Consider the following 14,356-nt stretch of genomic DNA (forward strand, 5'->3'; position numbering starts at 1 on the left):
GAGCTTTCGGCTCAAACAGAGCCGAAAGCTCTCCACTGACATCATTTGTGATGTCAGTGGGGCCGCCCCAAACGGTAGGCGTTCCCATGGGAACGCCTTCGTCTGGGCAGCCACCCCCCCGACCCGCCCACCAAAGTGGGCGTGCTGTCACTCAACATCGACAGCACGCCCCCTTTGGTGCAAGACCTGGAGCGACGGATTGCCTGTCGTTATCCGGGTCTCGTGCATGCGCACGACGGAGCCGGCTACGTCGTGCACATGCGCTCTGGGCCACCATCAACCCGGTTGCAAGCGCTCAGCGCTTGCGACCGGGTCTGAATCAGGCCCAGAATGTGCTCGCTCGCCCTGCAAAGACAGCCCAGTGGACTGAGTGACAGGAGAGGCCGTTTGTGGGTGGTAACAGGAGCAGGCCAGTAGTAACAGAGGAGTGGAGTTGCAGACGCAGGCGTGCTAGAGTGTTTTCACGCCGTTTCTGGGGTGTGCATAATTAACAGGCAGCATCACAGTACACGTCACCTGGTTGAATAATACACTGAACTGCTCGCAGTGCTTGCTGTAGGGTACAGTCAACCGCAAGCGCTGCGGTCAGATGTGATGGAACCCGATGTACCGATGGTTGTCTATACTTCCTGGAGATGACGTACGCTAGTGGGTGGCTAGACAGGTTGGTGGGCGTCTGTAAACACAAAGTGATCGCTCACCAAGACATAGTGGGCGTGCTTATGCCATGCCATGCAAGCAGCTGCCTTGACGTCACTTAGCTGAATTTCCATACGCTGGGAGCGAGCGACTGCATCTAGTGAGCAGGTCTGAATCAGGCCCCTACTCTGTTTTACAATATTGTGCATGGGTTTGTGCAAGTAAATTGTATCTTTTGCAGATAAATTAGATAATAGGTCTGCAGTAAATTGATAATGATAGCTAGTCCTACTGCCAGCTCAAACCGTGCTCATGTGCATAACAAACCTGCGGTAGAATGAAGAGGAAGAGTATGGGGGCTGCCGGTGAGGGATCAGAAGATACCTCTACTGCTATGCTCTCTAATGGAACAGAACGGCTACCAGCTAGCACCATATTCAGATGGCTGCAGATGATTCTGAAAAGCTAAGCTCTTTTGAAAATAGTGAATAGGTCCAGACTTCAGTCTTGACTAAAAATAATGCTGACAGTAGTCTGCAGCATCTCTATATCTATTATATCTCATGCGTTAGGCTTTTAAAACGTGCATAAATAGCCATTTCTGCATAGTATTAGCATTAATAGTTAACACAAACTTCACCCAGCGTATTTCTGACGTTGTTACTCTGCCATACCTCCAGCATCTTCATTCTTGAAGTCGACATACAGGCACGCTGAAGGCAGGGCTTCTCCAGGGCTCTCCCCGCACTGTGAACACTGTGCCATGCACTTGGCATCCATTCACTGCAGCCTGTCGGGTGCCATGGCGGGACAGTCCCTGAAAAGTGGGACTGTCCCGCCAGAACCAGGAAAGTTGGGAGGTATCACTGTGCTTTTGGAGGACCCTGCTTCATCCACTATATAACTCTCAGTCTTTAGCTTACTGCTGCCTGCATTTCTCCCATCATTTCATGCCACTGACCCCATCCCATACAGCCATTCCCTTGCTAAAATAATCACAGGTCACTGCTTCCCACAAACAGCTCACTCTTTTCCTGATATTCTCTGTGAACACTCTTATGATCTGATTGGAGCTTGTTTTTGTCCATCCACTTCACAACTGAGAACATTTGAGATAAACCGGAAATGAAGATTGAATTAATGAATCATGGGCCTGATTCAGAGCCGGACGCAATTTGCGCTCGCTCGTCCAGAAAATAGGGGTGGCTATTCAAATGAACCGTTTGCTGTTTGCGGTCTGTTCACGCCTCTAGGTCTGAACGAGCGAACAAAACTTGCGGTCGTTTTTTGGGAAACTACGCCCCCTGGCCGCTCGCATCCTACGTCATGTCCGCTATTTATTAGATTAATCGAGTACATCGACCAGGGTATGAGCTGCTCGCTATTCTTGTGGTTGATTTTTGCTACCACAATTTTGCGAGCAGTTCTGGCTATAAAATAACCCAGTGACGTGGTCAATGACGCTGCTGTTTTAATTATGCACACCCATAAAACGCCCGTTTTGACCTTTAAGCACGCCTGCGAATGGATCTCCACTCCCCGTTTTCAAGCACCTTCCCCTGTTACCACCCACATACGCCGCTTTCTGTCACTCAAATTATCAGGCATTCGCTATTTTGCGAGCACATGAATTTCGACCGCACTGACCGGTTCGCACATGCGTATAACGATCCGTACGCATGCGCAGTTGGGAAAACATCGCTCGGAGCGAACGATCGGCCGCTTACGAGTGGCTCTGAATCAGGCCCCATGTTCTTTCTAACTGCCCCCCCAGCTCAGACCTGTGCATACACATGTAACGATTTTTGTTACCAACGATTTTCATCAACATTTTCCCTTGAAAAAGTGAACGATTTTTTAATATGTAATGAACAATTTTTTCAATGATTTCCTGAACGATGAACGAAATTAGATGTAAAATGAAGTTGAAATAGAAAAACAGTTCAGGGAGTGGCCGTTGTTCATCGTTCATCATTCATTCTGTCAAACATGAATAATTTTCTGAACGAAAATCGTCATGTTGGACAGTCAGAAGGGACGATGAACGAAAACTACAAACTACAAACAGGAGCGCGCATTTGTGATTTTCGTTCATCGTTATAACCCTGAAACTGATTTTTTGAATGACTTAACGATAATGACGTCGTTAACGACAAATGGTTCAAAAAATCGTTACGTGTATGCACCATTAGTCACACGCACCTTAAATACAGTGTTAACATGACTGCAATATGGCCAGGGATTGAAGTTTCAATATTTTACACAACAAGGAAACAATAATAATACAATGATTTTAAAAATGAATGACGTGAAAAATGTAATTAGCTGTTGATATTTTCCATCTATTTTCTCCTATGCACATTTAGCTGGTTTATTCCTTACAATTAAATGAGAATTAGCAATGCTGCCTTAGCTGTATATTGCCAGCGATCATAATCATAATTAATTTCCCAATTCACAAATAAATCAGGAGGAAAACCCAATTACACATCTGCGCACCTGTTCTCATCCTCATGTCTTGTAATGATTCGCAGGTGGAAACCTCATGCGTGGAAGCAATGTGTCCTTGTGCCAGATTATGTGAGACAAGGGATCACCGGAGCCAGTGATTCATGTGGACGAGGAATACAAACTAGAGGTAGGACACATTTCAAAAGTATTCTAGATGAATTTTAATTTTATTTTATTGCCAGGCTTGTATTGGCCATTAAAGCCAATAAAAGATCATTTGTTCGTCTCTAAGCCAAAATGGGCCCTTATAACATAGCAATAATAGGACAGTGGAGAAAATATTATCTCCAAAGATCTGTACTGTATATTTTTTCTAAACTATATATTAGAGATGAGCGGGCACAGATGTCTTTGAAAAACATTTTTCGTCAGTCTTAGATCGGAACTTGGCAGGAAGATCCGAGCCAAAACCGAAACGCTCATCTCTAACAAATATATATATATATATATATATATATATATATAGAATTTTATATATATATATATATATTTATTTAGATGTGTCCACATACATCTATCCTCCATGCGCTACAAGTCGCGTTGCACATAACACATGAGCGATGTGCAACTCGGTAGCGCAGGGTGCCTTTTTTGTGCAATTTTCCCCCTTAAAATATTTTATTCGCAAAGTGATGCGGCATGCCTATGTTCTGTGTGCGACTGCGGGTGTATCTGCATGCGAAATGCTAAGTTACAGAGTCAGCAGCTGTGACACTCTAATTAAGCATTTCGCATGCAGAATAAAGAATGCTGCATATCATTTTAATCAGCCTAAGCTGCTTATGCGTCCTGTTTGCTTTGGTTTGCAAATAAGATGCATTTTATTGCTAGTTGAATATTGTGTCGGCTGCGCCCGTACACTTGCTGCAGAGACCACTACTGAATGACAGCTCAACTGTAAATGCCCACCCAGTTGTGACTTCATTCACGACACATCGGGCTGACGATTGGTAAGTGTTTATGTACTTACCAATTGTCAGATAGGACAGCGGATCGGCGGATCCATCATCCTAGTGTGTACCCAGGCTTTATTCATACTTGCCTACTCACCTGGAATGGCCGGGAGGCTGCCAAAATCTGGTGGTACTCCCAGCAACCTGGAAAAGTGGGCAAGTCGCCAGGCTACATATGCCTGGACCCCGCGCTACTACACATCGGGGGGGATGATGCGATTTGCACTGAAACGCATCATTATTGCCCCGCCGCCAATGCCACCTCATGTCCCTGCCACGCCCCCCCTTATGCCACACCACACCTTCCCTGCTGTGCTGACCCGGCTGCCCTGTCCCGAAGGGGGCAGCCAGAATGCAGGCAAGTATGGGCTTAGTACATCTACCTCTAAGTGAGTAAAAAAGAGCAAAGTCCATGGAAGTTGCTAGATTCACTTTATACACTTGTGGACAATCACCCTGCATCCAGTCCAAATAGAGCAGTAACCCAGTACCAGCACTGTCTAGGTGATATTGAACACATCTGCATTGTGATGTGTCTTTTCAATCCCATCTGGTGATTCACTTCATCTGGCTGCTCCGGCGACTTCCCCCAGCCTTTACCTCGTCGCAGTGCGGTACACCTCGTTGACTAGGGCGGTTTACCTGTCTAACCGTAATGCAGGTGTCCTAAGGCGAGCTCAGGGAGGACAGAAACCTCCGGTGGAGCAGAAAGGCAGGCCCAGTTGGACGCTCTCCGAATACAAACAGATGTATCTCCTACATAACGAACTAAACAGCAGCAATGTGGGAGATTCTGCGTGGTGACATTAATTCCAGTATATAATGGTACACACGTCATTACAGCAGCTGGTGGTAGCGTCCTGCAGGCTAAAACTTTATTCTCAGTGCCTGTCACCTTTGATCTTGCCACATCTTGGATGAGGGAAAATTAAAAGCTCTCTTTTGGACATCTTCATCTCGCCGTAGCATTTGGACATGTGGAAATAGCAGAGATACAGTTGATCACACAAGATAGTAGAGAAGGGTAGAGGTTAGGAGAGAAGTAGTAGATTTGGGTGGCATCCACATAGAGATAATACAGCAGGCTGAATGTGTGATTTAATTCATCAATATAATAGATCTGTAGTAGTAAGAAAATAAAAGTGCAGAGAACAGAGCCTTGTGGGGCACTAACACATAGGGGCCCATTTATCAAAGGTAATTTGAGGTAAATGCCCCGAAAACACCTGTTTTCGGGGTTTACCTCAAATACTAAGTATCCCCCGGATGTATAAAGGAGGGATCGCAGCAGGTACCTACTGCGATCCCTCCATTGCCACTGGCAGCCGCCTCCCCCATAGGTTTCTATGGGGGATGCGATGCTGCCAAATGTATCAATATCGTGAATGCGAAGCATTCCCAATATTGGCCCCAGCAGCAAAAGCCATCTGAAGATAGCGTTAGCCGCTGTTGTCTATGGGAACTTACCGCATTTCAGCCGGCGGAGGGATCTTCCAGATCCCTCCACCGGCAATGGGCGCCGCGCAGCAGCCCCGCATGCACTCCGGACACATCGCAGGGATGGGCTCCTTTTGGAGCCCGTCTCCCTGCATGTGCCGGATCATACATCCGGCCACTATGATCGCATTTTGCAATGCGATCATGGGCGGTACTGGATGCCCTGATCGCATTGCAAAATGCGATCATTAATAAATGGCCCCCATAGTGAAAAATGAAGGGGAGGATGTCTCAGGGAGGAATATTGAAGGAGCAGTTGGATAGGTAGTGAACCAGGAAAGAACATGAAGGCCAGTGATGTGAAGGGTGAGCAGTTTGGAGATAACAGGATGGGGGGAATAGGGCAGTTGGTAAGAGAATTGTAGAGGAGAGCATGAACAATGACCAGCAATGAGAATGAAGGGTGTTACACTTACTATGATGTGTCTTACTATGATATGCTGCAACAGTTCAGTGCAGAGATGAAGGCAATGAGGGCATGATTCAAAGATGGAAAATATGTAGATGTTTGCGGTGGTGTACGTATGCGTCTGAAAAGCATTGCATATGCATCAACCTAGTTACGGCCCTGGCATACATCTCTGAATCCGACCTTGTACCACCAGTGCACAGTTCCCATTGGCTTTGACAACACTATGCGTCTGTCTCCTCATTAAGCTGTGTCACAGAACAAATGCAAATATGCACACGGTGTATACAGTATACATTGCTAAACAAATTGGCACCTGTAATTTTTTCAAATTGTTTTTTTTTGTTGTTGTTTTTTTCTGAACATGTAATTTCATGAAAATATGCAAAATTGTATCAACAAATGGGACACAATTGTCTGTTTAATAAACTCAGCTCTACGCAAGTTGCATTGAATTTCACAAGAACACATTTAAAAAGTCTTTATCCAGAGAATTTCATTATGATATAATGGAGCCATTATTAAAGGGCAATTTTATACATTGGGAAAACTTTCAAATACATGTGGGCGAAGTTAATGAGAGCTAATTTACATTGTCATTAGTCTTTCTTTCATAGTCATATTTTTCTTTTTATTATTAATATGATACTTGCTGGCTGCCAGGTGTAAATGAAAGAGCTTATTGTAGCTGTAATATTTGCTTAACCGTAGAGTAAATTTAACACTGATGATAATTTCCAAAGTTGCAACAAAATGTCAGCTATATGGTTCGTGCCTTATTTTGATTAGCAGTACCACCACTGGGGGAATGAGGGCCCGATTCAGACCCGTTCGAACGCAGCGAGACGATTTTTGTAATCTGCACATGCGTACGCATCACAGTGCGCGTGCACGAACCAGTGCGAGCAATCGGGAAGCGTACGCTCGCTGTGCATAGACTGCCCAGCTGACTGAGTGACAGGAGAAGCTGTTTGTGGTTTGTGGGTGGAGACAGGGGCGGGCGACTAGAAACGGGGGAGTGGAGGTGCGAATGCAGGCTTACCTGAGCGTCTTAACGCTGTTTCAGAGGCATGCACAATTAAGAGGCAGCGTAATAGTACACGTCACTTGGTTGTATTTCACACTGAAGCACTTGCAGTGCTTGCGGTAGGGTATGGTCATCCACAAGCGCTGCGTTCGCTTCCGATGGTACTCGATGTACCGATGGTTGCATACACTTCCTGGATATTACGTGCGCAAGTGGGCATCTTAAGACAGGCTGGTGGGTGTCTGCATACACAATGTGATCGCACGCTAAGACATTGTGGGTGTGCTAATGCCTTGCCGTGCGACTGCTTGCCTTGCCAAAATTTGCATACGAATCTAGCTTGCGGGTCTGAATCGAGTCCTAAATTCCAACTCACCACAAATCTTGGCAAATTGAAAAATTGCTGTAATACCCAATGTTTTGGAAGGTAAAAATCCCCAATACTGCTGGCGATTTAAACCCCACATGTTATGCTATTCAGCACTGGGTCTGGTCTTCTTGGGGATCCCCTCTACCTAGACATAACTGAGCCATCCTGATGCCCCTTGAACGTGGTTTTGTTTTCATAAATGTATTTTTTACATTATGACAGGCAAGATAACTGCCATTGCAGCTACCTCGCCTTTCACAATCGCCTTTATTCTTTGCCCATTATTTCCAGCATTTTTGGTATAATGTTTTCAAATCACGATTTTCTTGAAATTTTTACATGGATTTTACCTTTGTAACATACAGTGGTTTTCAAATAGCTAGAAGCAATCGCCAAAAAGGTAAAATTTGAGAAAATCAAAGCCTATTATGCCCCCACCATCTCCTGCTTTTCTCTGTGGTACATTTAGGGGTATATACAATTGGGCGCGAGGTTTAGCAAGGAAAAACCTCGTGCCCCTCGCGCCCAATTTAGGAATACCGTGGGTATGCGCGCTCCCGATACCTGCGGTTTTCAATTAAAAAAATAGTAGTTGCAGGGTTTTCAGCTCTGAAATGTCTGCGCCGCGTAAAAAAAAATGTAAAACATTTTTCACCTACCTGGCCGGGGGTCTCTGAAGGTCTCCGCGGCTTCCGGTAGCTTCCCCTCTCTCATTTTACTGGAGAGGGGGCTGCTGGGAGTCCCGGGGGCTCCTGGGAGGCTCCAGGGGCTGGTAGTTCTCCCAGCGCCCATTCCAGGGGGGTTACACATACACCGGGGGTCACACACACACACTCATGCACGCACACAGTCACTCATACACACTTACAAGCACCACACACACTACATACTCACCCTGCCGCAGAAGAGCCGGCTCCCGACGCTGGATGCAGAAGACAGCACTTCGGAAGGTGAGTAATTAAGGACTAATTAAGCTAATTGGAAACTTCCAACTGCTTAATTAGTCTTAAGGGGAGGGTGCCGCCGGGGTCCCAGATCAAGTCCCACTGATTTTTCCTAAAATAACAATTTTAGGAAAAATTACGCTTGCTCTGGAGGTGCAAGAATAAAAACCTCCCGGCTTGCAAAAAACAGAAACACGCACCTAATTGAATAGCAAAAAACCCGCACCTGCAGGAAAAACCTCGCAGGTGCGGGTTTTTTGCTATTCTCGCACCCACTTGAATATGCCCCTTAAGGTTTACTTAATTCTTCCCATAAATATGTGGAAAAAGCAGTTTCCGAGTAGTTTAAGGGCAGAATTCATTAAGAAATATGCCCTTTAGTATTAATATTAATGAGTATAAAAGTTATATAATTAGTTATTAATTATGAAAAGTTATTCAGTTATTAAATTAGCCATATTTGCTTAGGTATGTAATGTTAATATTGACAATAAAGCCCCTGCAGTTTATCAGGAATACATTAAAGCTCCTCTGTATCACGTTCACCATCGCTATGTTAGAACCTGGATCTCCTGAACTAACCACATTCAGGCTGAACAGCCACTGAATACTATATAATTAGCATTTTTTGTGCTACTATATAAACCCTAGCCTATAGCAAATACAGCCCTTCCCTTCCCTAAGTTGCGTCTGTACTGTTGTACTTTTGTTGAAATATTCATGATAAAAAGACCAGTTATTTCTGTTTAAAAATGTTTTGCAAATTAGTAATGTGATCAATCAGCCTTTCTGTTGAGCAGTTCCCCAAAATCTTCCCAACCATAAAAACAGCGTTCTGTACCTGCAGGCTGGATACAGTGCAGGTTGGATACAGTGTTGGTCGCATACAGTGCAGGATACAGTGTGGGTTGGATACAGTTCAGGTTACATCATACATGCCCACCCTCCCGGTTTTCGCTTGAGGCTCTCGATTTTTCGGGTAACCCCCCCGCACCACTGGAAGGGTAGGCATTTCTCCCACATTCTGCCCACTTCCTAGTGAAGTGGGCGGAATGGGGAGAATTTCTGTGGCGATAGCGGTCCCCGTGTAGGGGGTAGGCCTTAATGATGCTATTCTCAGTGAATCGTGTCATTTAGCCCTGCCCCCTATTTAAATGTAAGCCAATCACAGCAATTTGTTGCGGAGGGGGCGGGGCTTAATGATGCAACACGACAGGCCCAGCCCCCGTTACAGCCCACCTGCTTCTCCTACCAAGGCTTCTACCGGGGAGGAGAAGCCAAAGGTAGGCAACTATGGGTTACATACAGTGCGGGTTGGATACAGTGCGGGTCGGATACAGCGTGGGTCGCATACAGTACAAGTCACATACAGTACTGGTCGCATACAGTGTGGAATATAGTGTGGGTTGGATACAGTGCGGGTCGCAGACAGTCCTGGTCACAAACAGTACAAGATACAGTGTGGGTCGGATACAGCGCGGGTCGGATACAGCGCGGGTCAGATACAGTGCGGAACAGATACAGTGTGGGTTGGATGCAGTGCGGGTCGGATACAGTGCGGGTTACAGTGCAGGTCAAATACAGTACAGGTAGACTACACCAATGGTGCACTTACTGTGACAGAGGGTGCCGGCGTTGTCCTCCGTGGGGGGGGGGGTGCCAGCAGTGTCGGCAGTTCGGAGATGCTGGCGGTGTCGGCAGTTCGGGGGAGTCAGCAGTACAGGAGTGCCGGCAGTGTTCTCAGTGCGGAGGTGCCGAATTCTCACTTCACTAGAGCACTCTAGCACTCTATGAAGTTTGTAAGCTTGGTTAAATTACAGGAAATACATATAACATTTTCTATATAGCATATATATCCCAAGCAAAGAGACAACATATGGTAGCAGACGAATTGGGCAGCTGCCCTAAATGCAAAGTGGGATTATTGTGGTGATGGAATGGGAAGATTGTGAGCACTGAAGGAGATGTGTGTGCCACATATCTGCTCAGACCTCATAGACTGCATGTGTGTATTCCAATGAGCACACAATTCTGTAAATTAGTAGCTCCACCAGAGTGCTGAATCTGCAGTTAACCACATGGTGTCACGTCATACCATATCTGTATTTTGCAAGGAACACGTCCATTAAAGCGTCAGCCTTAATGATCGTAATTTCATTGCTTTTTGAAGTTTGAGTGGCAGAAATTCAATAGGTTTTGTGAAATTTCAGATCATGTCTAACCAAGCCTCAATGGGACATGTGAAACCGTAAGGTTTTTTGTCTATGGAATTTCATTGCTTTTTTCAAATGTATTACCTATCAGGGTTTGGAGGATTGGTATGATTTTATGCCGGAAGCAAACCGGCGGATCAAATCCCGACAGCGGAAGCCCGGCAGAGGTGAAGATCCAGACAGCAGCTAAGGTGAGTACAAACTAACCTAACCCCCTAACCCTAACCCACCCTTAGAGGTGCCTAACCCTAACCACCTCCCAAGTGCCTAACCCTCCTCTAGGTGCCTAAATCTAAACCCCCCTTCCCCGCAGCCTAAACCTAGTCTCCCGAGGGGGTGCATAACCCTAACCTCCCCCTGGGGGTGCCTAACCCTAACCCCCCCTTCCCCTAGCCTAACCCGAAGCCTCATGGGAAGCTGCCTAACCCTAAGTCCCCACCCGGGAGCCCCTAACCTAACCCCCCCCCCCACGGCTGTCCAAGCCCGGCGCCTGGCTTACCTTCGATCAGGATGCCGGGCATCGGGCTCCCGGCGTAGGTAAAATGACAGGCTTCGGGATTTCGATGCCTATCATTAGACCCTTGCCGGGATTAGACAGTTGGGATGCCGATGGTCGCGATTTAGACTGTCGGCATCCCGACTGCATACCAGAGAAGCAAACTGGGCCACCTGCAGGGGAAAAAAGCAACAAAATGGTACATTAGCGCAGCTGGAGGAAGGCTGGCACAAAGGAGGTGTTTTGGGCAATCACAGGGAGAGATGGCTGCAAGGGCAGGCTGCAGGAGTGTGGGGCAGCAGCGGAGCAATGCACAGGGGCATCAGCGGGCTACGGGGATGTTCACTGGTGCTGTGCATGCATGTGAGAAAATAAGACACAGATGCATGGATGAATCAGTGAGATCCATCTATTCATCTGTGTTAAAATTTTAATTTGTGCATCCGATGGTACTCAATGTTACTGATGGTTGCATACACTTCCTGGAGATGACATGCGCAAGTGGGCATCTGCATACACAATGCGATGGCAAGCTAAGACATAGTGTGCATGGTAATGCCTTGCGTGCGATCGCCTGCCTTGCTGAATTTGCATACGCATCTAGCGAGCGAACGCATCTAGCGGTCTGAATCGAGCCCTGAATCTTCCTATCACTATAATGGTGCAATTGTAAGGTAATAGTTTCAAAACTGTAACTTTCTCAATTACCTGAACCCCAAAAGGCCCTACCCTGGAACAAGAGCTACCTAATAAAACAAACCCCAAATCTAAATTCGCTTCCTACCCTAAGTTTTATGCCTTCCCAAAAATCCCCCATAGAGAACAGCAGAAAAGTGGTCCTAACTGAGGGCCTGATTCGGAGCCGCTCGTAAACGGCCGCTCGTTTGCTCTGAGCGATGTTCGCACAACTGCGCATGTGCATGGGTCGTAATGCGCATGCGCAAAACAGTCATTGCGGTCGGAAATCATGCGCTCGAAAAACAGCGAGGGGCTGCTAATTTGATTGACAGAATGTACCGTTTGTGGGTGGTAACAGTGGAAGGTGCTTGAAAACGGGGGAGTGGAGATCCGAATGCAGGCGTGCCTAACGGTCAAAAGGACGTTTAATGGGTGTGCATAATTAGTAAAGGAGCATCATCAACCACGTCACTTGGTTGTCTTTTAGCCTAAACTGCTCGCAGTGATAGCGGTAAGAAAATCCTACCACAACCACTGCGAGCAGTTCAGATGCCTTTCGATGTTCCCGATTAGTCTAATAAATACCGTAGATGACGTGTGATGCGAACGGCAAAGGGGTGTCTTTACAAAATAGCGAGCGCATTTTTCGAACGCTCGCTCAGACATAGAGGCGTCAACACACCGCAAAGAGCGAGTGCACAATTTAAATAACCGGCCCCTTTTTTAGAACAACCGTCCGCAAATAGCGTCCGGCTCTGAATCAGGCCCTGAGTGTCAGAAAAAAACTGACAGTTGGAACTTTAGATTACTTCCAAATTCTAATTTTTTATGTTTTTGCCCTGAAATTTGGCATGCAGCACCGAGCGACAGTTCTATCCGCCCAAATTCCAGCCTGGTACCTCCAATAGCTTTTAAGGTGTAGTCCCTTAAACATAATGGAGATTCAGCCTTAATATAAGGGCACAACTGTGCCCTTATAATATATATATATATATATATATATATATATATAAAAAAATACACTGCGGAGGCGCTCCAATACTAATAAAAAACTTTATAAAGTCAATATAATGAATACATTCATATGATTTCTTTGCTGTGCAGCAGATGACAATCCCTTTAGAGGCTTTGTGGTTCCAGATTTTATCTTGCAAAGACAGATACTCCTCTTATGGGTCTTTATCCATACTTCAAATGATGACAAATTAGTCCATATAATGCAGTGATTTTCAACCTTTTTCAACCAGAGGCACACTACGCAAGATTTTAAAATTGCCAAGGCACAGTAACCGGCGATACGGCATGCGCAACCTATGAAAAAACGTACACATTGGCTCCCACATAAAGAAACACACCAATTGGCCTCCACAGGAACAAAACACACTACATTGGGCTCCACAGGAATAAAACGCACATACAGTGGCCCCAAAGAAATAACACATACATACATTGGCCCCAACAGAAAAAAAATAACATAGGCCCCCACAGAAAAAAAAAAATAACATAGGACCCCATAGTAAAAAAAATTACATAGGCCCCCATAGAAAAAAAATTACATAGGCCCCCATAGAAAAAAAAACAAACATAGGCCCCCATAGAAAAAAAAAATAACATAGGCCCCCATAGAAAAAAAAATAACATAGGACCACATTGAAAAAAAAATAACATAGGCCCCCACAGAAAAAAAATAACATTGTCCCCCACAGAAATAAACAAAACACATTGCTCCCCACAAAATCAAATCATAGTGGCTACCACATCAAAAATAAATAAAAAAATTTCTAGACTTACCTGTCTGTCATCGGCTGCAGGTTCCCATGGTGCAGACTGTCAGCAGTGGCTGGCTGGCCACGGGTGGGTGGGAGGGTAGTACTGGCTGGGTTGGTTAGCCGTGGGCAGGAGTGTAGTACTCGCTGGCCACAGGCGGGAGGAGGAGAAAGGCTGGCTGGGTGGCTGGCTGTGGGTGAAGGGGGTAGTACTGGATGGCCGCAGGCGGGAGGGAGAGAAGGGCTGGCTGGATGGGTGGCTGGCCGCAGGCGGGAGTGAGAGAAGGGCTGGCTGGCTGGGTGGGTGGCCACAGGCAGGAGGGAGAGAAGGGCTGGCTTGGTGACTGGCCACAGGCGGGAGGGAAGGGCTGGCTGAGATGCTGTGCGGGCGGGCAGGCAGGCACGTGGCGTGCGTTACTGTGATGTTACGCTGCTGCATTTAGGCAGGTCACGGCCCGGGTGTGCCTGAGCCTCCCAGAGGAGCTCAGCTGCAGTGCTGCCCGGTCCGCAGTTCTTTAATGTGACAGGCGGCTCTAGCTCTGCGGCACACTTCACAACCGCCTGCGGCACACTACTGTGCCGCGGCACGACGGTTGAAAACCTCTGATATAATGTGTTTCAGCCTTGAGGTACTAAAAAGACACCCTTGCACCAAAAAACACCCAAAATATCAGATTGAAGGCCAACATTAATAGATATATAAATAATTTTATTAAAATATAACATTTATATAAAGAAGAATTTGCTTACATGGTTTCCAATAAATTTACTATGTTACACAAATAGGGAATATTCACACAATGGTGGATAAGTCTGAACAAATTGACCAACTTAACCACTTCTATAACCCTAT

The 14,356-nt window shown here is 46.1% G+C and overlaps 1 protein-coding gene across 1 annotated transcript in view; it reads left to right on the plus strand.

The window, feature by feature from the left end:
- The window catches only part of THSD7B (thrombospondin type 1 domain containing 7B), a 651,631-nt gene that overhangs the window by 393,454 nt on the left and 243,821 nt on the right, over positions 1-14,356 (plus strand). The window contains exon 12 of the mRNA XM_088474863.1: positions 3,174-3,277. Coding sequence (XP_088330989.1) covers positions 3,174-3,277 — 104 coding nt within the window. The remainder of the gene's footprint in view (positions 1-3,173; positions 3,278-14,356) is intronic.

This window comes from Taudactylus pleione, unplaced genomic scaffold (assembly GCF_031769625.1).
Source record: "Taudactylus pleione unplaced genomic scaffold, aTauple2 ptg000156l, whole genome shotgun sequence".
NCBI classification, from domain to species: Eukaryota; Metazoa; Chordata; class Amphibia; order Anura; family Myobatrachidae; genus Taudactylus; species Taudactylus pleione.